This window comes from Typopeltis vanoorti, chromosome 8, assembly GCF_054136105.1.
Source record: "Typopeltis vanoorti isolate ZY-2024b chromosome 8, IOZ_Tvanoo_1.0, whole genome shotgun sequence".
Taxonomy (NCBI): domain Eukaryota; kingdom Metazoa; phylum Arthropoda; class Arachnida; order Uropygi; family Thelyphonidae; genus Typopeltis; species Typopeltis vanoorti.
In genome coordinates this window covers 146,839,418-146,867,005 of record NC_143556.1, presented here as the reverse complement: position 1 = coordinate 146,867,005, position 27,588 = coordinate 146,839,418, and the positions used below count along the sequence as shown (strand labels likewise).

The following is a 27,588-nucleotide window of genomic DNA, read 5'->3' as shown; positions in this document are numbered from 1 at the left end:
ATAATAATAATTTTCAGCACACTCTCATAGCTTTCTATGTGAAAATCTCATCGTTCTTCTAAAAATTCCTCATCAACAGTTTTACCATTTTAGAACAAATTTGAGTTCTGTATGAAAGCATCTGAAGAAATAACTAAAACCATATCCACTGTTGGAAATCACTTATCAGATTAAGAATTCCTAAATCCTATATAATGACTATTGCAAAAGTCATCATATAGTGCAAAAGGAATGATATAGAATTTGTGGATCTGTGGTCTTTGTTTGATGGAAAGAAGAATTTGTACAATGCTGATGGACTACATCTAAATGATTTTGGTGTTAGTTATCTGGAGAGAGCTTTGTTCACTGAGCATGCTGAAGTGCAAATTCATGGAAAAAACTTATGCAATTAGGGTGGGAGCAAGTGGGTTTATGTGAAGGCACCCATTAGCGAGTGAGTGTAAGAATGGCCAAGTGAGGAATCTAGTCTCTCAAGCAAAAATACTGAATAGGGTAGTCATTCTGAAAGTAAAAGCAGAAGTAGGAAACTAATGCTGCAGTTTCTATATACTAATGCCAGAAATATCAGAAACAAAAAGAACGAGATTTTGGCATTGGTTAGTGCAACCCTGCCAAAAGTAACAGGCATCAGTGAGACTTGGCTAACAGCAGATGATGTAGTTACAAGAACTGAATGTGAAGGATTTAGTATTTTCAGGGAAGACAGAGACAATAGGATGGGGGGGGGAGGGAAGAGGAATACTGCCGATGATAGCAGATGAACTGCAGCCAAAAAGAATAGGAAACAGGTGGGAGGGTGGCTGATCAAGGCCAGCGAGTTTCACAGATGATCTGAAAGACACGTATCACCAAATTAGTACGAGTACAGGTCGAATGATTATTACAGGGGACTTCATCTATAATAGACTGGAAGGAAGAAAGATCACATGGCAGGAAGGAAATAGAATTTATACACCTGCTAAGAGATAATTACTTAAGGCGCATGTGGAGGGGGGCTAGGAAGAGGGTGGGAGAGTATTGGACCTGGTCATAGGATCAGAAGAGCTATCCATAACCAAGGTGGTTATGCATAGCTACATCCATAACCAACATTGCCTCCAATTGGTGAGTGACCATGCAGTCTTGACTTGGTAGGTTGTAAAATATGAGGAATATATTCTATCAAGAAGTATTTGTAAAGCTACAAGGTGAGTGATTATGACATGCTTAGGAAGAAGCCTAAATCTGTACCATGGGATAAAACCTTGCAGGATAAGGATGTTAGTATGCGTGGATAGGCTTATGTGTTCGTCAGACATGTAGTAATAGATTTAACGGTATTGATATGAATACAGATAGATTAACTATTTATTAACTTAAAAGCTAATATTTCGCTGGTATTATATCCAGCATCTTCAGAGCACACAACACAACATTTGTTACAAATGCAAAACAACCACAATACGGTGTAACAGCGTGGCTAGTATAAGTAATTGCAGTGTGCAACACAAGACTAAAGTCCTAATAGGGTGCCATCTAGGTTTTAAAAAAAAAAAAAAAAAAAAGTTCAAAGTTTTGAAATAGTATTCCAAATAACAGTCTTAGAAAGTTTGAAAAAAAAAATAAAATAAAAGTAATAAATATTAATTTGGTCTTAGGATGACTGTCTCCCAAATCTTTGGTAGATTTATACAGCCATATTTATTAAGGCTTGGAGTATGTTTTAAGGCTACTGTTGATCCAGGAACAACCTCTCTGACTTGTAGAAGCTTCTGTGTATTACTTTTGTTTCTTTCCAATTGATCCTGTGTGCAGGGGTATCCAAAGCATGGTCTGCCAGACCCGACTTGCCATAGCAAAAGTGTCGGATATATTTTTTGTGTTCACTGAGGCAGATGTACACAGTTCTTCCTGTCTGTCCGTAGCAGGCTTGATGACAAGAACAGGGCACTTCATAGACTCCTGGATGTGATAAAGGAGTGCATTTGTCCTTAGTTGAACGGATGAGAGTTGCTAATTTTACATAAGGTTTAAATATTGTGCATAGTTGGTGTTGTTAAGCACCCTAGATATCTTTTCAGATGTGCCTTTAATGTATGGGATGGTGATAGTTGTGTTTTAGTCTTCTGTGGTAGATAGATAGAGGGGATTTCTGGGTAGCATTTAGCATGTTATCTATCTTATGGGGATTATAACCATTGGTTAAGAAGGTGTGATGTAGGTGAGAAAGTTCAGCAGTGAGAGCAATGTCATTGGAACAGACTGCTCTAGCTCTATGGGTTAGTGTTTTTAAGATACCATATTGTTGAGAAGGGTGATGGTGTGATTGTTTGTGCAAGTATCTCCCTGTATGTGTGGGTTTTCTATAAACCAAAAATGATAAGGAACCTTCTGGAGGATGTGTGATCAGTGCGTCCAGGAAGGGCAGACAGTCATTGGCTTCTAGTTCCATTGTAAAGTGGATTTTAGGGTGCTGGCTATTTAGATGCACTAAAAATGTCTTCAATGTGTCTGGGCCATGTGGCCAAATAGCAAACACATCATCAACATAGCAAAGCCAGAGACTAGGTATGAGAGTGGCTGTGTTGATGGCTAGTTTTTCCAGATGTTCTATGTAGAAGTTGGCTAAGTGGGAGAAAGGGGCAAACCCATAGCTGTCCCATCTAATTGTTCGTATATTTTCCCTTTCCATGTAAAATAACCTGCCTGTACTGCGAATTTAAATAGCTGAAATATATCCTGGGGAAATTGTGAATTTAGTAAGTTAAGTGTTTCAATCAGTGGTACATTAGTGAATAATGAGGTGATATCAAAACTCACCATTTAGGGTGTGGTTTTCTAAAATACTTTTAGAAAACCACACCTTAAAAAGGAAATCCCAAAGAGTTCTTTCGTTATGTGGCAATTAAGAGGAAGAATGACGATAGAAAATTAACCTTAATGAGTGAGGATGGTCACAAAAAGACATAAGTAGATAAAATAGTCAAGTTATAGTTCGCCCACCGATTAGAGATCCTTCGACACTTCTGCGCATCTTAGAAAAAGGAGAATCCATTCCGATAATAGGGTAATCAGACCGTATTGTGGGATGAGTTGTTTATTATTACACGTCGGAAAATTAACTTCTCTTTTATGATTATTGTAGTTAACTATGTTGCTTGTATAACAGTTGGAAAATTTTATCTATAAAGCATGTGATTTCGCGTGTCGGCGACCAATTTGGACGTCCTTCATTTCTTTCTCCCCTTCAGCATGAATCGACTATTCTTGGAAAGACACGAAGCAGGGACCTACAAACGGTGGGCAAACTATACTGAGTGACCATGTTGCAAGGGTATATCATCCTAGTGAGATAACTGCTTTAACCTCACTAAGATAAAGTAAACTCACAAGGATGAGGTTATTGCTTTAACCTCATGTGACAGACACTAATGTTGGAACTGAGTGAATGAATTGGAGGTTCACAGAATCTCAATGTAAATACAGCTGTGGGATTAGATGGGATATCAGCTAGGATTTTGCAAGAATATGCAAGGGAACTAGCAATGCCTTTGACTAGGCTCTTTAAGTCTCATCTCTGATAGATTTCCAAGGAGTGGAAAGAGGGCAAAATAATTCCTTTGCATAAGGGAGGTTCTAAGACTGCAGTAGCAAATTAATCAGTATCTTAGGCATAGTGATAAAAGTATTAGAAAAATTGGTAAAAAAAGAGAATTCAAGAATGGGTAGATAAAAATATGATACTGTATGAGGATCAAAACAGCTATGTAAAGGATCAGTCATGCTTTAGCAATTTACTACCTTTTTTTATAATAGAGTAACAAGCTGAGGTGGATAAAAGAAATGGCTACACAATGATTTTCCAAAGTCATCTGACAAAATACTATATGGAACTTTGTTATGCAAATTAGAACAAATGGGGATGGATATGACACTAGTTAAGTGGATAAGAGGGCGGCTGCTGGACAGATATCAAAAAGTGGTATATGGAGGAGCAGAATCGAGGCAAAAACAGGTGACAAATAGTGTGCTGTAAGATTCAGTGCTGGGACCATTGCTGTTTAATTTGTACATAAATGATATGGGAAATAACCTGAAAAGAAATATCCAGGTGTTTGCTGATGATGCGAAATTAGGTAGAGTAATAGTTAACCAAGGCAATGTGGAGAGCTTGCAGGACAATTTAAATAGGCTGTCAGTATGAACAAAAGTTAATGTGTGTCAGTTTAATATCGAGAAATGTAAAGTTATGCATTTTGGGATAAATAGATTGCAAGCAGCGTATCACATTGATGGCACTCTACTCCAGGAAACAGATGAAGGTAGAAATTTAGGGATGGTGGTGGTAGACAGAGAGTTAAAGTTTAGAGGACATATTGCTAAGGTAACCCATAAGATTACTTGGCTACTGAAAAATACATTAACAAGTAGAGATAAAGAAGCTGTTATTCCTCCTTATAAGGCCTGGATATGCCCACATCTGGATTACTGTGCTCAAGTCTGGTCACCCTGGGTTTCTTGGGGGATGAAGAAGTGGTGGAGAGGATTCAGAAGCGAGTGACCAAGATGGTGAGTGGTCCATGAAATGTTCCCTATGAGGATAGATTGATGGTGTGTTTAATGCAAAAGTTGGTTGATAAGTGAAAAAGACAGGATATGATAGAAACATTTTAGTTGCTTAAAGAGTTTTATAGGATAGATGTAGTGGAAATGTTTTGGCACTTGGCTAGAGGGACCAGAACATAGGATTATCCCTGGAAGTTGAATGAACGTGCAGTTAGTAGGGGTGTGAGGACTAGTTTTCTGCTTAAAGAATTGTGAATAAGTGGAATGGGTTGCCAGAATCAGTCTGTTAATGGTGGGTTCAAGGAGAGGTATAATATATTGTGTGGATAGATTGGGGCTCCTGCGATAAATCTTCAGACTCCATGGAGGTGCCAGTCTCTTCTTCTAATTCTGTCTAGTCTTAATCATAGAGACAAAAAAATCCACAATTTTTCTCCTACTGTGTTCCTTTTCTACTCTTCCCTAACAGGTGAATGCTTAGCAACATTCCATAATGTTCTTTCTCCTGCATATGCTCGGAAATTCAACTGAGAAACTTCTGCTTCAGTCTGTTGTTTTGCATCGGCATTACTGATTTCAGCACTAAGCTTGAAATGGCAAAGTTCTTTCTTCACTGTGCAGAAAATGTTTTAATTATAAGTTAAAAATGAAAATAATGGAAATTATAACAATTCTTCATTTCACAATCTTGTGCACTGAAGTAAGAATGCTTAATTATTTTTACAACATGAATACAGGTAACTTTGGCTTCTCTTGTAAGTGACAACATATATTGTAAACAATAGTTGTCTAGGTACAAACACCAACATCACAAAAGTGGACTGTTCATACAAAAGCATAATTATGTCCTTACATCTAACTAAATAAATTTATTTTATATCTAAACAAGATTTTAGTAGTCAAATATAGCACTGTTCAACATCTTTCTTTCTTACTTATTTAAACGTGTTTCCAAAAGGAAACACGTTTAAATAACTATTTTTATAAAATGACTGCTTACTAACTTCTTAGCTTTAATTTATTTTCTTATTTTTAATTTTTGAGATATCTGAATTTTAATACAGACATCCTACAGTCTCATGGTATTCATTACCGAAAGGGTAGGATATTACTGTACGGAAGCTTTGAAACGATACTTAAACAAATGTGGATATCTATGTATCCCTAGTGCTCGAAAAACAAATAGGACGGCAGTGTGGATGTATCCATAAGAAGATTTAGAAGGAATATCATGAGAATAAGAGTGGGAGGAGTTATATATAAAGCACAAGTAAAAAAAATTTATGAGGATTGTACAAAGAGATAAGGTGAAATGTGATAAAAAAAAGTGGCTGTGCAGGGTAAGGGAAACGCAAAAAGAACTTGATCGTTATGCTGTTAAGTAAAGAAGAAGAATAACTTTAATGAATGCAGAAAGGTACCCACCTTTGTGTCAGAAGTAGATGCAATAGTTCAAACAACGATTGCTTACTTTGCTAAGATCTATCAACCTGATGTATTTAACATAGTGCACAGTGATATCGCTACATTAGTAAATTGTCACTACATTCCAAAGTGAGGAACCATAATCAAGGACTTTTCAACTGAGGGTCAGTTTTTATGGTCTCATATAAAGGTAGCAGAATTTTTTCCTGGTTTAATCCTTTATCCAAGTGTACATGAAGTATCCTCATGACTAGGTTACTTGTATAAAGAGACTAATGCTTCTTTTGGAGGAATATATCAAGAATTGAGGATTTCAAAAACATATTTATTATATATCTTTCTTAAAGAGTTATAGGATATTTATGTTGTATTATTATTTCTAGATAGGTACCATCACAAGATGCAGGAGGCAAGTGAGTTTACATTATTTCTTCTTTCTTATCAACAAAATTTTCTTCCAAATTAATATGTCCGTCAGGTCTGCAGTATTTAGATCTTGCATTTCAGTTTTCTAAGACCATATTATATGAATCAATCCACTTAGAATTTGGTCTTCCTCTTATCTTTTCTTACCATCATGGCATCAAGCATGCTGTTTTGCTGACATTTCCTTTCCTCTCACATTCAATTTAGGTCAGATCATACCTTAGATTGGTTCTACTCATGCAATCGTAATTCTTTCCAAATATTTTCATTTCTAATATGATTCTGGATCTGTGTCAACCTCTCTATTGGCCATGGTGGATGAAATAGTGAAACCAAATTGCACTTCTTATCCATGTTATTCAATAGGTGTTACAGAATCGTATCCAGATTTTGCTGGACGTCTATAGACATGATGGCCGGTTGGGGCATTAAAATTTGTTTGGTTATTATCATGTACATTATTAGTAACTTGATTTAGTTAATTTCTTCTTCATATAAATTTATTCAACTGTCTCTCCACAGTACCAGCTTTACTTATTGTATTATCTACTTCAATATCATTCACTAAAAACCATGCCTGAATAGCTGAAATGTTTTACTTGTTCTATGGATTCACAAGAGAATGCGATTAATATTTCCTGTGATGTTGCCTATTTTCAATTTTTTTATTCTGATTTCATAATGTATTACAGTAGTTATTCAATTTAGTAAAAGAGTCCAGATGACTTGAAGACTGGATTTATTTAAGAATATATCATTGGCATAAAATTAAGAATGAGCTTGATATCACTGTTTATGGTGATATCAAACTACTAAAGTTGAAACCCGCATTCCTTCGTAAATGATTCATGTTGATGAATAACAACAATGGAAACTGCGTGCACACTTGTCATGCCAGATTTCACATGAACCATCTTCATGCAATTTCTTTAATTCTAAGCCTACTTGAACTTAAGTATAGGCTATATATATTATTATTATTATTATTCTTCAGGCCTCCATGGAGTCAAAAGACTCATCATGGGAGGTCCTTCCTAAGAACATAAAGTCTGTCAAGACTCATTGAGGGGAGGTCCCCCCTAAGAAACACAAAGTCTATCATACCACTCCTTAAATTCATTGACCGTTCTCGCTCCCACCACTCCATCAGGCAATGCATTCCACGGTTCAACCACCCTCCACACAAAGAAACCACTCCTTATCCTCTTGCTCACAGTTTCCTTTCGTAACTTCCAGGGATGGTCTCTTGTCATCACTCCTTCCTGCTGTTCAACCAAGCGAAAGAACTCCCCAGTGTCAACCCTGTAACCACCTCTCACCAGTTTAAAAGTCTCAATCATATTACCTCTCCTTCTTCTATCCACCAAACTCTGCAGTCCACATTCCCTCAGCCGATCCTCATAACTATGCTTGTACAGTCTTGAAACCATCTTTGTCATCCGTCTTTGTATCCTTTCCACAGTTAATTTATCCCCTTCGAATCCTAGGGACCAAATCTGAGAACAATAGTCCAAGTGTGGTCTGATCAGAGACTTATACAACGGAATGATAACCCTCTTATCTCTGCAGGTCAGTGTCCTTCTCATAATTGCAGCAATCCTCTGTGTTACCTTCACCACCTTTGCAATATGTCCCCTAAACTTCAGGTTTCTATCAATCATCAACCCCAGATCTCTTGTCTCCCCTACTTCCTCCAGTATAACTCCTCCCATAGAGTATGCAGCATTCCATTGATGTTTCCCAAACCTCAAGACCTTACATTTTGCTGCATTAAACTGACAGCCCATTCATTTGCCCACCTATCTAGCTTATTTAAATCCTCTTGCAGGGCTACCACATCTGCACTATTACTAATAATCCTTCCCAGCTTCACATCATCTGCAAACAACTGAATATCCCCTTTCAATGTCATTGATATGAAGGTTAAACAATATAGTATATACTTCCTATATATAGGAAGTATATATACAGTATATACTTCCTATACTTAATGTATAGGAAGTATACATTAAGATGACACCTCCAGGGAGTCCTAAGATTCATCGAGGCACAACTCTCGGTCTCCACCACTCAACCTCATCCACAAACTGTCTCATCTACACCAACGCCATCTACTGTCCACCATCACCACTATTATTTTCACAGACAATCACAAACATCCATGCCCAAGGCGGGATTTGAACCCACAGCCTTTGAGCTGGAGAGCGGATATGTTAACCACTCGGACAACCAGGCCGGCTTATTGCATGCCTTGTTCATATAAATATTTATAGACACACACACACACACACACACACACACACAAAAAAAAATCCCCTCTATTTCCACAGTTTCTCAACCATGGTCTTAAAGTAAGAATCAGGTCCTGGCAAACTCAGGTTGTTCTTTCTCATTCACTATTTCTGTTCCACTTTTTTCAAGCATATTTCCTGCTGTTTTAAATTTATGTACTCATAACATTGCAGCTTATATTTCTCGGTAATGCCAGGGAAACATAAGCTTTAAAGTTTTGTAATAAATTTTTATTATTTTTTTTCCTCACTCTGTTTTTATCCATAAACATTGAATAATAATTTTTTTTGTAAAATATTCAATACATTTTATATGCTGATTACAGCGCATAACAAACACACATTAAAGAAAATTGACAATCTTAATTTCACATGAATATAATATAATAATGGACTGTGCTATAAGGATTAATAAATATGTAGCTCTCTAAGAAATATATACCTGATATGAGCGAATAACAGCCTGAACAGACAAATGGTCTTCTATTTCACGAGCAGCAACATGAGGATGTGTGCTGTCTGGTATAGGACTAACAACTGCAACAGCTCCTGGATGGTATACAGAAGATGGTATGTATGGTGCTGGATAGAATGAAACATACTGATGAGAGAATGGAGCAAGAGAAGGAGGACTCTGGTATGCTTCTCCTGGTTCAGCTCCCGCAGACGCACTTCGAAAAAATGCATCCCAAGACTGTTAGATTTAGAAAATAAACGTTTGTGAAATTATAAAAAATTAAATATAAATATTTCATGTCTCATAAAATCTCTTTAGTGAGAAGGAAAAGAAAAATGGAAATTTCAATATATAAGATCATAAAACATGTAACAATGAAATCTTATATGCACTCAAGTGTATACAGGTTATAGAACTACAATATACTACTGAGAATAACAAAAAAAAAATTAATGCATTTCCATTTTACATTTTAGGAAAAGGGACCATCACTGGAATAACACTCATGCAATGTAACAGGATCTCAATACTTTCTATAAATAAACATTCATATTTATAAATGCTTCTACCACAGTAATTGTGAATTGTTCCAAAAGATCCTCTTAGCATCAATTCCATGTTGAGCCAGTAGAGATAAAGTCTAATCGATTGAATATGACACTATGTTCAGAATACAATTAAATGATCTACCTGGTTGGCTAAAGTATAACAAGCTGCAGAAACATAGGACTTTGTACAGGGTGTTCGGGATAAATTTGACATATTTATAATTAATTATATTTTTCTGTAAGTTACATGTATTAACACACACTTCTCTTCATTTAAAAGGTTGGACCCTTCTTCATTCATATACAAGATGTCAGAAAGGATGGATAGCTGGAACCCACCTGAATCATGGAAGAGAATAACTTGTATCATGATGATTCGTGCCGGCCATCAAAATAAGGATATTTCGACTGCTGCCCAATGCTCCCTGAATACAGTAAAAACAATCAGGCATGAACTAGAGACTTGCAATGGTGACTACAAGGATGTAGCAAGAAGAAAGATCCCTAGCAGACGATCTGATTGCGTTCGTACAGCAGAATTCCTCGCAAATCTGCAGGAACAGGTGTTGAAGAACCCTGGCATTGGAATTCGGGCTTTGTCACGTGAACACAAGGGGCCGAATCCTGCTGTCATACATACGGCCTACCAATGGTAGGCCGTATGTATGGCAGCAGGATTCGGCCCCTTGCCACACCTCTGGGAAAAGTCAAAAATGGTTGTCTGAAAATTTCTACGACTTCACCAGTCCAAATGTTTGGCCTCCAAACTCCCCAGACCTTAACCCCATGGATTATTTTGTATGGGGCGCAGTTGAAAAAGACACCAATCGCACTTCCAGTAATACAAAAGCCCAGTTAATGGATAAAATTAAAACAGTTTTTGCGGCCCTTCCCAGGGAGACTGTAGCATCAGCTTGTTCGAGGTTCCGAAGCAGGATTGAAGCTGTGATCGATGCTAATGGTGGTTATTTTGAGTAAATCTTGTTGATAGTATTGTAATTAACTCTGCCTGTAATGTTTTTTGTCAATTCATTAAATTTAATAGATACAAAGAAGATTTTCTTTTTCCTTACGAAACTGTCAAATTTATCCCGAACACCCTGTATATATGCAGCAGTAGTAAAAAGTAGCCTTTTTAGGAGAGGAAAGTAGTTTGCACATTTGGATGATGAGTTTTAAGGATGCAGTAACCTGAAATTTCCTGAGAATCTCAGCAACACATTCAGAGGAGCTTTTATTATTATCAAGCCTTCATGGAATCAAAAGACTCATCAAGGGAGGTCCCACTGTCACATACACAGTTCATCATACCATGCCTTAAAAATGTTCATTGTCTATGCACTCACCACTCTTGAACAATGCATTCCAATCACTCGCCACTCTCCATGCAAAAAAACCTGCTCCTCAACCCCTCGCTCACACTTTCCTTATACAGCTTCCACAGAAGACCTTGTTTTCTCATCTTCACCTACTCTATGCAAAACTTTCTCCACATTAATCTGGTGTCATAATACCTTAGCAACTTATATGTCTCAATCATATCCTCTCTCCTTCTATCCACCAGTTTCTACAAATTGCATTTTCTCAATCTGTTAACAATCCAGAAACCACCTTAGTCAATTGTCTCTGGATCCTTTCCAATACATCATCTTTTTTGAAGACCAGGTGACCAAATTTGTGTACAATAATCCATATGTGGCCTGATCAAAGCCTTACACCCTTACTTCTACAAGTCAGTGTCCTCTGCATCATTCCCATTACCAGCTGTGCTGCTCTCACAATTTTAGCAATATGTTCCCGAAATTTTTGGTCCTTGTCCACAATCACTCCCAGATATCTTATCTCCTCTACCTCTTCCAAGACATTTCCACTGACTGTATACTTTATGTTCCATCTTTGCTTCCCAAATTTAAAAACCTTACACTTTGCAACACTGAACGAACAACTGCACTGGTTTGCCCATGCCACCCAGTGCATTCAAGTGCTCTTGCAGATCCCCTGCATCCGCTCTATTCCTGATAGTTTTCTCCAGCTTTGCATCATCTGCATATCACCATTCAAACCTCTCCCAATATCATTTACATACAAATTAAATATCAATAGACCAAAAAACAGACCCTTGGGGTACACCACTAGAAACGTTCCTCTTGGATACCTAGCAGAGAGCCAATCTCCAATCCAGCACGCTAATCTACTGTCTAGCCCCATCCATTCCAATTTAATTACCAGCTTGCCATGTGGCAATTTATCAAAGGCTTCTGCAAAATCTAAATATACCACTGTGTATGCATCATCCTTATCAAATGCATTTGTCACCTTGTTATAATAAGTAAGTAGATTATTAAAACACGATCTTCCTTTAATAAAACAATTTGTAAATAACTAATTAATAAATCAATAAACCAAAATAACAAACCAACATTTCAATGCATTTTCAACACTTGCTACATACTTCTCTGATGGTCTGTCCATCACCTCTAAATCTTGAATATCATTCACTCCTGGTGAGAACAGCTTACATCTGTGCACTCCAAAGCACACTTTGTATTTATAAGAAATAAGATGGCAACTTTCTCTTCACACTTGATATATAATGCTTCCCTACTTTGCATCAGCAGCAAATTACTGAATATCCCCTGCATATCCACACAAAAAAGCATTAAAAAAATTGCATTTATCAACATTTTAGTCAATCTTAATTTTAGTGTGTTAAACTGCTATTCATTCCACATGAACATACAGAAAATGGTTATGTTCTGGTATTAATGAAATTAGAAGAGAAATAGGAACCTTAGATAATGGATATCAGATATCAGCTGCAAAAGGAAGTGGATAAATATACACTGAAGGTGTAGAAGAGAGAGGAATATCAGTTGTGAAAGATGAACAGGCAATGCTAATCCTGGACGAGAAGGTAAAATGGCAATACACAGTGGCGTCGCATTCCCATTTAGTTGGGTGTGCTGTAGGGAGGCTTATGCAACCCATGCTACAAAATTCACATCAATTTGACAGTATGATTGCATTGTATGAATTAGAACAATAGCTATGTTTCACGAGTGCTGTTTATGTGAGAAGCACAAAGGGTTTACACTTCATGATGAGATTAATTATCACTGGCAAATATTAGAGTGAGACAAGGATAATTTGAAATTTGATGCGATTTTTAAATACAGCCATATATGCACAGAAATTGGAAAAAAAGTAATCACTTGGGAAATACATGCAAAACAGATGAAACTCAGAAAATTATAAAACAGCAACTCATGACAAATGACAATGTCCAATTGGATTGGTTGAAATAGCCAATCAGAGCTACTAGGTGCTGTGTTCACCCTGCCTCGCCTTCTGGGCAGTTTAAAACCACTGGAACACTAAGAATTTGACCGACTACTATCTGAACGTCTCTTCAAACATTTCAAAGGTGTATGTATCTGACCACTTACTCAGGCTATTAACCTGAATGTGATGCAAGGTTTATGCGTCGAATAGCATACTCTTCATGAAGCATTAGTATATTATGTTTAATTTTAGGAATTGCACAAAGGCAGGAAACAATTAGGGGAGTCTTTAACAAGAATAAATGCAAAAATATATCAGTGATATTGCTAATCTGTGGACGTAAACTGCACACCTAGCAAACCCTGATATTCATCTCAATATATCACACAAATACACACACAAACACACATGAGCTGCTCACTTGTCAAATCGATTAACTCCATGAAACAAAAAGTGGAGAAAAGTGATAAAATAATATGCATTGTTTTTAAAATTCCTTTTAAAATATAAATTCAAATAAACATTGTAGAATGTATTATTGCAGATGTAGCTTTTATCTAACGACATATAAAATGTATAAGATAGAATATCCTTGGAGTAATCGTTATTATTATTATTACAATTTTTGCTTGACTAAGGGAGTTAATCGATTTGGCAAGTGAAAAAAGTAATAACATCAAATTCAGTCTTCAAATTATTTTTTATTACAGAAAAACTTCATTATCATACATTTTTTATTAAAGATTTTTCGCAAAAATGAATAATAACTGTTCTGTTACTGTTACAATTATTATTATTAGTTTGTTTAAACTGATTCATCAGCAACATACATGATGTTTTCTTCATCAGCTGTATTTGAGGTCCTGTCATGTCAATTTGTTCTTAAGTTTTAATAATAATCATGTTTAATAGGAGGAATGAATTTCAACAAGACCATCATATCTTTCCTCTTTTCTCTTGTCACAGTTCTACCTGTAGGATATAACAAAGGCTGGTCTACATTTTTCAGGCCTAGTGGTCCACCTGCTACAGGTTTTCGTATATCAATGGCATGAAATTCTGAATCTTCGTTAAAGTCATATTTGAATTGTATGACATGAGGTTTTGACCTTTCTAATTTCATCCAGTGCATTTTAAGCCTGTAACTGTTACTTTTCTGTTAATGATAGAATTTTCTAAAGGATTTGTTGAGAAAAAATCCTGATGAGTCATTTGAACCACATTAAATGGTGCTTTCTTTTTACTGGTTTTGATTATATTGTACCAATCATCTGGTGGAAAAATGTTTTGAATTTTTTTCGCATGTGACTCGATAATGGCAAAATTTGAATCATTGGGCAAATAACTATGTCCACTTACCAAAAATTTCATTTCAATTGACTCAGCTCTTATTTCTGTACTTTGAACATATTTCAATAAACTTAAGACAGTTTTGATATTTCTATTTTGTCCAGTACATGAATCTGAATAGATTATTATTTTTTCATAATTTTTAACATAAGTCTTTATATACTTTATTAGGCATGATGAAATTTCATGATACCTGTGAGATCCTTCAGTTTCTGGCCAAATGAACGTGGCTTATATTTTTATTAAAATCGTGGCAACCGAAATTATAAACATATAAATTTCACTTATAATAAGCTACCGATGTAGTAAGTTTAGGAAAGGCTAAAGCTTTTTCTAAGTCGAAAGAAAATACAAAAATTTCTTCGGATGCTGCCATACCATCTGCAGCCACATGACTACGAGCTGTTCCGCCTCTTGTAAGTGAGCGTCCTTTTCAAGTTTTGCCATCTGAATTCCCTCACTATCCGAAGACTGAATTTTTATTTGCAAAGAATCACATGTTTGGCATGTATCTTTAGATGGTTGCTTGAAATGTAAATTAAATTTAGTGGAGCCTTGTAGTAATATTTTTCTTTCACCAGTACTATATCTTCATCTTCACACTGCACGATGTACAGTTCATACATTTTCTTAATATTTATGTCTGGATTGTGAGCTCTTGTGTAGTGACTAGTGTAGGCAGGAAATGAATCTATATGTTTTATAACATGTGTGTCATCGATTTTATTGCCTGGAACAATGGCGATCGTGACGATCAATCAAAGAAGAAACTTGTTCTTTACAACAACAGTTGTATATTCGTCTGTCACTTATCTGATAAGTATCCTTAAAATATTTTTTGCAAACATAAATATAATTTTTTCGGCTATTTCGAAAATAATATGTGAAAGAACGTGATCTTGGCATTTTACTGTTATTCTTCGGGCGCCTTCTTTTTATTTCTTTAACTTTAATACAACCTCTTAAAATATTATTTTGCTCAAGTTGACTATCTAAATTATAAAATGACTCCATGGTTTCTCTTTCATCCGAAGTAATTTTTTCATTGCACTTCTGTCGACATATTACATCTACAAATGTTTTTGCAGGTATTAAATTTCCCCTTCTATTTCTGTATTCTAAATCTTTTATTCTTCTATGCTTTTGGACATTTCAAGCGCATTTATCAGGATTACAACTTCTTTTCCGCCCAATCGAATTATTTATTGTAATGTTTTCACTGCTACAATCAGATGACAAATCCGAAGAAATACATAAACGTTTTCTTGAGCCGAGCTTTCTGCTAATAAATCGATTGAAGAACCATCAGATTCATCATTTTACACATCCAAATAATTATTATTAGTCTCATCCATCTTGATATTATAACGGTATAATTTTTCTTTTTTCTAAAAACAACTGACACTAAAATTCACAAGTACAGTAAAACTCCGAAGTTATGCGGTAGGCGGGACAAATAAAAAGCACGCAAGTCGAATTCATGTAACTCGGGGTATAATTTTGCATGTAATTTATATATACAAACATACAATTGGGACCAAAGGTTTACAAAAACACCAATATTTTTTAAGAAATATAATCATAATTGTAGTTTTTTTTTGTACATAAAAAAAAGAAAGTTATTTCGATGTCGATGGTTTCATAACATCTAATAGATTCGTCTGACGGCACAATGTCTTTTTCTTGTCACGCAAAATTTCTTCATAGCAAGCTAATGATTTTTTTATTCCTTGCCTTGTGGCTACAATTCGTTCCTCGTTAGAATCTATGTCCTCCAAAATCTGTAAACCTTTCTTTTATGATTGTTCTTTACTGTGGATTCCTGTAGATTGACCTTCTTTGCTAGCTCACAAATTTTCATTCCACCTTCAAAATCCTTAATAATGTTCAGTTTTGTTTCCAAAGTCAATGTTTTTCTTTTCTTGCTAGCAGTAGATGAACAGGACTTGCTTCTTTTGGATGACATTATTATTTTTTATGTGATAAAATTTTTATCCAGGACAAAACATTAAAGAATCGCAAGGTTTGTAGACTATAAAAATCGAGTATGAATGGAGACCGCACGAAACACATCAGTGCTTGTTCACAGCATGTGCGACACTGGCGAATGCAGCCGGCGCCTGAAAGATACGACTAGTGGTGAGGCGTGAAACGGGACGGGAATACGTACATATAAGAAACTGCATAACTCCGGATTCGTGTAAGTCGGAGTAGCATAAGTTGGGGTATGACTGTACTTACCTCTGCGGCAGTTAGACTGTAACTGATCAATTATTTTACTTTTTTTGTGATGAGACAGCACTAAACAATTTACCGTTATCATCAAGTACTTGCTTCTGCATTTGAATTGCATTATTGCGACGATTTACATTAGAGTATGGAGTTAATTAGATTGGCTTCTGAAATAAATTATTTATTATTCAACAGCCAACAAAAATTTTGTCATTTAATGGTGTTAATCCTTATTATTAGGGAAATTTATTATGAATATAAAAAGTTATTATGAATATAAAAGGCTAGGAATAAGAAAAGTCTCATTGACTATGTTATTGTTGATAGTGTTGTTTTTTCCCTGGTGCAGGACACCAGAGTGTACAGAGGATTTGAAATTGGAAGTAATCACTATTTAGTCTTGAGCAGGATAAAATTGAATTTCATATTGAAAAGAATAACGTGTAAGAAAGTTTTAAAGCGAATAAAAGTTGAGCAGCTCTCAGATGTGAGCTGTAGACTAAAATACACAAAGATTATTGAAGAAAAAATGAAAGAGTTTGGGAACAGGAATCAAACCTTGGAGATTCAGTGGCAAACTCTGAAGAAAACATTGATTGATTCTGCCAGAGAGGCATGTGGTGAGGTTGTCTGTAAGGATAAAAAAAATCACTACTCCCTGGTGAACACAGGAAGTTAAACAGACAGTGAAGGAAAAGAAGAAAGCATATCAAAAATACCTGTCAAATAAATCAGCTAGTGCTCTTAGAGAATATAGAGACAAATGAAAGAATGCTAAACACTGTGTAAAACTAGCTAAATAAAAGTCATGGGAGAACTTTGGCAAGATTAGAGAAAATAAATATCAAGAAGGTGGAAAAATATTATGGAGGTTGTTGAAGAAGCTTAGGAATGGAGGAAAGAGTGCTGTAAAAGGAATTAGAGATGATAAAGGTGAAATAAAAATGGGAGAAAAAGATATCCTTGAAGGATGGCGTAATTACTTTGAAAAACTGCTAAATGAAACAAGCAGTGATGACAGCACAGTGCTAAAAAACACTGACCAGGCATGCAGTCAGGAATACATATCCATGCTTGAAGTAGAAAAACCCATCAAAGGCTTCAAATGTGGAAAGGCAGCAGGAGTAGATGATATTCGACCAGAAATGCTGAAATATGGTGGTATAAGAATCTTACAGTGGCTCCACTGCATAGTTCAGAAGGCCTGGACAGAGGGATGAATTCCCGATGATTGGAGTAGAGCTCTCATAGTTCCCATATATAAAAAGGGAAATAAAACTGAATGTGAGAATTACAGAGATATTTCCCTACTGAGTGTTCCTGGCAAGATCTATGCAAGTATACTTGAGAAACAGTTGAGAAGAATTGCGGAAGAAAAGCTTGGTGAAGAACAAGCTGGATTCAGGCCAAATAAAGGATGTAAGGATCAGATCTTCACTTTACGACAAATAGTCGAGAAAGCATGGGAATATAACAAAGATCTGTATTTAAGTTTTGTCGATTTGGAAAAGGCATATGACAAGTTGCCAAGAGAGAAGCTATTCAATACGCTGCAGTTATATCGTGTCAATGGTGCTTTATATCAAGCAATACTTAGTACTTATTTATGTTGTAAGTCAGCAGTTAGAATTGAAGGAAGTACAGGAAGACGGTTTAATGTTAAATCTGGTGTGAGACAACGATGTACATTATCCCCTCTGTTACTCATTATCTATATGGATCACATTATGAAGGAAAGTGGTATTAAACAGATATCAAAATTGGAGATGTTAATGTCAGCTCTTTGCTTTATGCGGATGATGTTATACTTCTCAATAAATCCGCTACAAGTCTGCAAGATTCTCTGACTAAATTGAATAGCTGTTGTAATAGATATGGTATGAAGGTCAGCAATAAAAAGACAAAGACAATGAAAATAGGCAGAATCATTGAAAATGTCAACTGTGTTGTGAATGGAGAACCTGTGGAACAAGTAAAACATTTCAGCTATTTAGGCACAATTTTTACTGAAGATGGTAAATTAAATATAGAAATAGACAACAGAATCAGCAAAGCTGGTATGGTAGGAAGCCAATTGAATAAATTCGTATGGAATAAGAGAGAAATTAGTCAGAACACTAAATTAGCTGTATACAAGACAGTGTTCAAACCCGTTCTAACTTATGGATCTGAGAGCTGGGTCAGAAGTAAAACACTTGACCAAAGACTAGAGACCACAGATATGAGAGTCCTGAGAAAGATTAGAGGCATGAACAGATGGCATCAATGGCAATATCATATTAAAAACGAGGATATTAGGAAAGAACTTGACATTGTCAGCATCCAGGAATGCGTTAGCAGAGCTAATCTCAGGTGGTATGGTCACTTAAATAGAATGGGAGAGGAAAGATTAGCAAAACAAGTGTTCTCTGCCAGGTTGGCAGCAAAAGGACCCAGAGGAAGACCAAGATATAGGTGGATTGATACGGTACAAAGTGCCTTAGATGATAGAAATATAAGATCTGATAATGTGGGAGTCTTGACAAGTAACAGACTGATTTGGAGGAAAATTGTAGATAGGAAATTAATAATGATGTAATTTTTTTCATGTCCTGTACACCCCTTGAGGGTACATGGCAGGAATTTGATGATGATGATGATGATGATATAAAAAGTTAGGAGTCAATCAAGTGCTTTGAAACTAAAATTTAAAAAAAATTCAAAAAAAGTGGAGTTAATCGAGTTAGTCTGTGAATGGCTCATATATATCCTGATTTATGCTCATGCATAGACCTACACCTTTTATGGTGTAGGCATTCGGAACCAAAATCCTAAGGAATAGGTTGGTTACTCCTTATTCCTGGAGGCATCCTATGTCAGTAGAAGCGTGTGTTCAGGGCCGGTTTGCCTGCTTGCAGGAGGAAAAACCCCAGGTAAACTGGGGAGAAAAAAACCTGCAGTCTACACCCAAGACCGGCTAACTTGGCTATGTCTGAGAAAGATCCTAAGCTCCTCATGTCAGTGACAGGAATTGAACACAGGACACTCCTTTCCCATATATATGGTTACGGAGCACATAACCAATATAAAATGATAAGCCTTTTTATATCACGTTTTTTGAAACGTTTTGAAACTCGGAGCTACCTGAGTGTTTAGTCATCAGAATTCAAGGAGAACCGGCCTATTAGTCCGGAACTTGGGGGTTGGGCACTGTAGGCGCCAGGGGGGTAGAGTCCCCGTAGTATATATATAAAATACCATAAAATAAAATATATCATTCAAATAACATAGGTAACATAACATAACACACAATAATACCATTAAGGGACAGAGAAATATATATATATAAATATATATATTGGTTGCAGAGCGCATAACCAATATATATTATATATACAGGGTGTTCGGGATAAATTTGACAGTTTCGTAAGGAAAAAGAAAATCTTCTTTGTATCTATTAAATTTAATGAATTGACAAAAAAACATTACAGGCAGAGTTAATTACAATACTATCAACAAGATTTACTCAAAATAACCACCATTAGCATCGATCACAGCTTCAATTCTGCTTCGGAACCTCGAACAAGCTGATGCTACAGTCTCCCTGGGAAGGGCCGCAAAAACTGTTTTAATTTTATCCATTAACTGGGCTTTTGTATTACTGGAAGTGCGATTGGTGTCTTTTTCAACTGCGCCCCATACAAAATAATCCATGGGGTTAAGGTCTGGGGAGTTTGGAGGCCAAACATTTGGACTGGTGAAGTCGTAGAAATTTTCAGACAACCATTTTTGACTTTTCCCAGAGGTGTGGCAAGGGGCCGAATCCTGCTGCCATACATACGGCCTACCATTGGCTACCCTTGTTATCCAGGGCTTGACTACAGTTAGCAACTCCACGAACAAAGCCCGAATTCCAATGCCAGGGTTCTTCAACACCTGTACCTGCAGATTTGCGAGGAATTCTGCTGTACGAACGCAATCAGATCGTCTGCTAGGGATCTTTCTTCTTGCTACATCCTCGTAGTCACCATTGCAAGTCTCTAGTTCATGCCTGATTGTTTTTACTGTATTCAGGGAGCATTGGGCAGCAGTCGTAATATCCTTATTTTGATGGCGGGCACGAATCATCATGATACAAGTTATTCTCTTCCATGATTCAGGTGGGTTCCAGCTATCCATCCTTTCTGACATCTTGTATATGAATGAAGAAGGGTCCAAACTTTTAAATGAAGAGAAGTGTGTGTTAATACATGTAACTTATGGAAAAATATAATTAATTATAAATATGTCAAATTTATCCCAAACACCCTGTATATACAATATACCATTCAAATAACATAACAAACAAATACCATAATATACAATATACCATTCAAATAACATAGATAACATAACAAACAAATACCATAAGATAACACACAATAATATCATTAAGGGCAAACAGTGAAAAGTCAGCTACTGGAACAAATCCCAAAACACTTCCTGACTCAACATCAACAGAGTTCAAGATTGGTACTATCAACAGAAAGGAAATAGAACTAATAGAAGAATTGGATAAGTACAAGATCAACATAATAGGCATGAATGAAACAAAGAAGACAAAAACAGGTGAAATCTTGCTAAGTGACAAATACAAAATGTTATATTCAGGCAATGACAATCAGGGAAAATGGGGAGTAGCCATTTTCCCTGATTCAACAATATTCAACACTAAATATGAAGATAACCTCTTGAATGGCAGGCAATGACAAATAATGATGTGGCCAAATATCAGAATGGGGAACTGGACAATCGAATTTATTTTTTAAAGACTCATGGCAAGAGGGCAGCTGCACTACAGCTCTCTGTCTTCACCACTAAACTCACCAGCTACAAAGAACTGCAACTACACTAACACCATCTACTGCCCACCACCACCCCACCCCACTAGTATTTTCAGACAATCACAAACATCAATGCTCACGGCGAAATTCAAAACCGCAGCCTTTTGGCTGGAGAGCGGATACGCTAACGGCTCGGCCAACCAGGCCTGCCGTTTATTACTAACACCATGTTCCAACATAAAAATGCACACATATTCACAATAGATGCAAGAAATAAATCATGTTCTAAATTAGAAACAAATTTGTTCCATGATTCTCTATGTCCTTTTCTGACCTCTTTTAGCTATGGCCCTTATTCTTTTATATTCTATTTCATCTTCTAATCTTTTCTGCATAACCATTTATAATATGCTTCTTTTTTAATTTGATCATTTCTTTGATTCTATTGTCCCATATCTTCAGTGTTTTCTTTTTACTAAATTTTTTGGTCTTTCCTAAACTTCCATTTGCTGTTGTATTTAGTATCATTTTTTCATATTAAGCCATTCTATTTCTTCATTTCATTTTATGTAAATATTGGTTAATTCTTTGTTCATATAGCCATTGTATATTTGTGTCATTTAATAATCTAGTTGTATAAAAAAAGTTTTAAATTTTCTTTCTGTTCTTGTTATTTGTAGCCATTTAGGTGGTAATCTTAATTTTATTTTAATGAGAAAGTGGTCACTATTTATTTCATGTCCTCTGCGGACTCTAAGATCCATAGAAAACTGATGTCTTTTAAGATAAAGTAATCTAATATTGATTTCCATCCTTTTGCTGCCCAAGTATATTTATGCATGTCTTTATGTTTATAGAGAAATTCATTATTTTTATTATAAACTACAAAGTCAATTAATTTTTTTACCATTCCTGTTTAGAGTATGTTCTCCATATATTTCTAAATTATTAATTTTCATGTTTCGAATTTTTGCATTTAAGTCTCCTGCTAATATTACATAATCATTTTTATTTATTTTATTATATATATTTTGTAACTGATTATAAAAAATTCAATATTATCTTCTCTTCTTTTTTCTGGGGCATATAAACCAATTATTGTTAAATAACCTCTATTTTTGTTCTAGCTTCTATTATTTATTCAGTCCATAATTTTTAATATTTTAAGTGTTTTGAAAGATAATTATGAATTCAAATTACAACACCTGCTTGTACTCTTTGGTCTATGTAGACTCCACTATATATTACATTAAAATGTTCAGTTCTCATGGTTCTTTTTAATTTTTTAGTGATTACTGCTATATGAAAATTTCTTTCATTTAATATTTGATCTAATTCTATTTCTTTCTATGCCATTCCTCTTATGTTCCAGTTTGCTATATGTATTATATTTTGACGTTTCCATTTTCATTTTACCTTTTCCATTCCAGGATCATTTTCCATAGTTTATCAATGGATAGTCCAGTAGTAGCGCTGCTACCTTAAGGCTTCTGAACTTGCCATCTTCCAAATTTAAACCCGTAGGAAGAATAGGGTATACTGAAGGGGAAAGGGTAGATTTTAGAGGGGGGGGACATAAATATAGGCCAGAAATGGAAAGACCCTTAATACTCAAGTACTCCAATAGCATAAGGATCAAAAAATATTAAGATAAGGCCTTATAGGCAAGATTAAAATGAGTTGATCTTCCTCAACGTAGAGGAAGAAGAGGATAGATCCAGCTCGGGGACCATGGGAATGCCACTTCCCTTACAATCAAGATGATTGCCTCTTATGGCCCAGATAGTCACTGAGTCCTTATTCAATATGAGATATTGTCTTTCGATTTTTATTGGACCATGATTTTTTATATAAATACGTGTATACAATCGTCAACCAGTTTTACCAGCTTGGGTCTGTCTGACTTCTTCAGGACGAGAATGGTTACATTAAATGCTACAGCAGAAGAATGCAGTAATGACATTATCATGATTATTAGCCTTTCTACAAGAAAGACCTTAAAATCAGTTAAAATAAAAAAAATTTTAAAATTGAAAAGGATTCACGCCATTAAGAGCATAAAGCATAGAGATTTAATCATTGTTAGTAGATCGCGTTTTATAGTTTTTCGCATAATTCCGTTCAGCTAAACATAGTGAATTTATTAAGTTTTTCGAAATGTCTTTTAATATCATGCCTTGATTTCTATTGAGAGTGTCTCCTGTACGGAGTACCACTGCAGCTTCTTTAAAGTTTCTACATTTGAAATCTTCTTCAATGTACGGCATGGAGCTGTTATCCCAATCAATGGAATGCTTCGAAATTGAGAAGTGATGGGCTAATCCTGAGGTGTCTGTTCTGTTGTTTGCTGACATCTCTGATATGTTCTTTTTTTCGGATTTCTAGGCTTCGTGATGTTTGGCCTACATAATTCAGTCCACAGGAACATGGGATATTGTATACTCCTGCGTATTTGTAGAAAGCGATGCTGTCCTTAGGAGATTTTAACATGTGCATTGTAGTTAAAATAGTTTTAAAGGCAAACATGATGTTGAAAGATTTCATGATTTTTGCTATTTTGGTGGAGACAGCCTGCATAAGGTGTGATGATGGATGATGTGTACTGTGTCACTTGAGGTTGTTGCTGTGGGCTGTTTCTATAGATAATCTTTTGAATTATATTTTGTGGATAACCATTTTTGGATAAAGTTTTTGATATGAGTGAGAGCTCATCAAGTAGATCTTTTTCTTCTATAATGATATTTTTTGCTCTGTTTTTGAGCATATGAATGATGCTAAGTTTTTGTGCATAATGATGAGTAGATTTAAAATTAAGATAACGTCCAGTGTCTGTAGATTTGCGGTAGATTGTGAGCTTGATTTGTCCATTATCCTGTTTTTTAATAATGCGTCCAAAAAAGGTAATTGATGGTTGTTTTCTAACTCTAATGTGAACTTAATTTTTTGGTGGAAAGAATTTATTTTTTGAAGGAACTCGTGTAAGGCATTTTCCGTGTCTTTTCAAATGATGAACACATCGTCTACATATCTTCATCAGACTGATGGTTTTGGAGTTATATTTGATAGGATGTCACTTTCTAATTTTTCCATGAACAGCTCCTCATACGGTGGTAACAGGGGACTGCCCATGGCTAAGCCTTCCAGCTGTTGATATAATAAGTTGTTTACTTTAAAATAGTTTGATTTTAGGCAATGGCAGAAAAGCTGTGTAATGTCATTTGGAAAGAAATCTTCTATGATCTTAATTACTTCTTCGACCAGTACTTTCGTGAATAAAGACACTATGTCTAGACTTGCAAGTATATCTGTTTTGGATATATTGATACTTTTTAGTTTTTCAACGAAATGCTGAGAGTTCTTTATGAATGAGGTTGATTTCTTTATCTTCTCTTTCAACAGACTGAGAACAGAGGTTTTTAAGGTCGTTACTGCATTCTTCTGTTGCAGCATTTAATGTTAATGTAACCATTCTCGCCCTGAAGAAGCCAGACAGACCCAAGCTGGCGAAACTGGTTGACGATTGTATACACGTATTTATATAAAAAAATCATGGTCCAATAAAATCCAAAGGAAATATCTCATATTTAGTAAAAAAGGACCAAATATCAACAATCAAAATGAGTTCTTATTAAATATATTCAGACCACCATACCACATCTAGTGATCTAGTGGGCTATCCTACCCACCACTTGGGGGGGGGGTGCACTCTCTAGAGATTACAGGGTTACAGTGATTGATGGAAAGATATCAGAGAGTAGTTTATTCAGGAGTAGAGTCCAGAAGAAGGCCTGTGACTAGTGGTGTAACACAGGGCTCTGTTCTTAGGCCACGACTATTTAATTTGTACATTAACGATATAGTAACAGATCAGAGAGGCTCTGTTCAGTTGTTTGTTGATGATGCAAAATTGGGTAAAGCAACAGATGATGTTAAAATTTTGCAGGATGATTTGGAGAGACTGGCAGTTGGAGTACAATTCCACACTAATGGAAATGTACTCCAGGAAAGTGAAGAATTCAGATATTTTGAAGTGTTAGTAAGTTTAGAGCGCACATAGGAAAAATGGCTAAAGCAGCTCATTAGATTACTCCGTTACTAAAGAATACTTTGATGAGCAGAGGCAAGCAGGTTATTATTATTATTACTCTTTATCAAGCTTTGATAAGACCCCACCTTGATTACTGCATGCAGATCTGATCACCTAGGTTTCTTGGCAATGAGGAAGAGATGGAGAAGATCCAGAGGTGAGTGACCAAGATGGCAGCAAGTCTATGGAATGTACCTTACAAGATCAGGTTGAAGATTTGTGGGTTACAGAAACTGGCTGATAGGTAAAATAGGAGTGATACAATTGAGACATACAAATTACTGAAGGGATTTTACAGGATTACTACAGAGGAAATTTTTCTGAATATGTCTAATGAAGGGAGAAGAACTAGGTACTGTCCTTTGCCTCTGAGCAAAAGTGTCATTAGCATGGGTGTTAAAACTAGACTTTTTGCTTAGAGATGGTGAATGAGTGGAATAGGTTGCCAGTGTGTTATGGGTGCCATGACTGTGAATAAGTTCAAAGCAAAGTATGATAGATACTGCGCAATTGTTGGCATGATGTTCAAGGCCTCTTTCGATGAGTCTAAGTACTCCATAGTGTAGCCCGTAATACTAATAATATGAAATTCATAGACGAACAAATCGAAATGAATAAGTGAGTACGAATTCTATACGAACCAAAACTTCTTTAAGACTGCAAAAAAGGGTCTAAACTTACCTGTTTAATATGTTTACAATAGGTAAATAATAATATTTTGCATTTCTGCTATGCAATAGTAAACAATCAGGCAGTTGTCATACAAACCCTATGAACGCTGTCTGGATCTTTCTGCCATGCTTTATACATTTCTTCCACATATACAGAAGAATTTCCATTCAAAAAAGACTCTTGAGCAGCACGTGTCGCACAAGTGCGACATGACGACACGTTTACACCAAGTATTGTTTCGAAGTTGCTGTTGCACTGAGCTAACCATGACTTCACTTCAACAGATGAAAATCGTCCTGTCAAGACGGAACGAGCGGTTGCTGACAACGTCCTAGCACATAGCATTATTTCCAAGTTCCTGTTCCTTTCTACTTCTAAAATTCAGGCTTGCAGCTTCGAATAGTATCTCAACGAATTACCAGACATACATACTGAAAATAACTTTTGAAATGAATTTTCTCTTCAACAATTAAACGTATCGAGCCTACAGCACAAACCTACATGCACGATTAAAAATTAAACAGCGAATAAAAAAATAAAAAAAGAGGCGAGCAAACCCCTAGCGCCGTATGTCACAACTTCTGCCATCGAAATCAGAAAACTGTTGCAAAATTGCATCATTCCCCCCCCCCAAATGAGCCCATTTTAACAGTCACAAAATTTTGCAACAGAAAACAACGATTCTAGATATGAAAATTAAAAGAAACTTTTATTTTTCATAACCTGGAATAAATACGAAGTTTGTGACACTTAAAAAAAAAAAATCAGCTAACGCCTTCTTGTTCCCGTATAGGGAGTAGGCGAGGCCGTTTTTAAGCACCTACCTAACTTTTGGAGACTATGTGGGCAGTTCAATCTCCACTGGTAGCAAATCAGAGATAGCTGGCCCAAAGCCATCACTAATTAATCGGCACGCAGTGAAGGAGGCGGCTGGTAAGTACCGCCATCTGGTGGTCCCTAACTCTAATACAATATATTTAATGTCTGAAAATAGTGTGGGTTCGATGTCTGATTTTCTTGCGTTTACGGGACGAAAAACCCGAGTTTCCGGGAGGAAAAAACCCGCTAGCCCGTGCCAGAGATCGACTAACTCTGGAACCGGTCGAGAAAAGGCTTAGAAACTTTTTTCTAAATTCGAACGCCTTTCGTCGCGCAGTCAAGCGCTATAGAGTGCAAACGCCACTGACACTTAACAGTTCAATAATTTCAAAAATTCTAATACTATTATTTTAATGGCTAATATAGTCTACTTTCGTTTACGTGTGCCCCCTTTTTTACAATGCCATTGGCTCTTTACCCTATTCTAATTCTAATACTAAGAATTCTAATACTCTCACCAGCTGCTATACTTCTTTAGCATGCTTCTATTGCATTCTTCTATAATAATGTTAAATGAAATACATATTACTTTTAAAAGAACTCTTTACTCCGAGTTTCAGGTTATGTTTAGGTTATCCAGTGAGACACG

General features: G+C 35.9%; 1 protein-coding gene across 1 annotated transcript in view; it reads right to left on the bottom strand.

Moving 5' to 3' along the window:
* The window catches only part of LOC150104414 (2-oxoglutarate dehydrogenase complex component E1-like), a 596,096-nt gene extending 569,465 nt beyond the window's left edge, over positions 1-26,631 (bottom strand). Inside the window, exons 1-2 of the mRNA XM_090396361.1 lie at positions 26,217-26,631; positions 9,133-9,384 (exon numbers count right to left, since the gene is read on the bottom strand). Coding sequence (XP_090252487.1) covers positions 9,133-9,384; positions 26,217-26,465 — 501 coding nt within the window. The 5' untranslated portion in view covers positions 26,466-26,631. The remainder of the gene's footprint in view (positions 1-9,132; positions 9,385-26,216) is intronic.
* Positions 26,632-27,588: the final 957 nt, after the last annotated feature.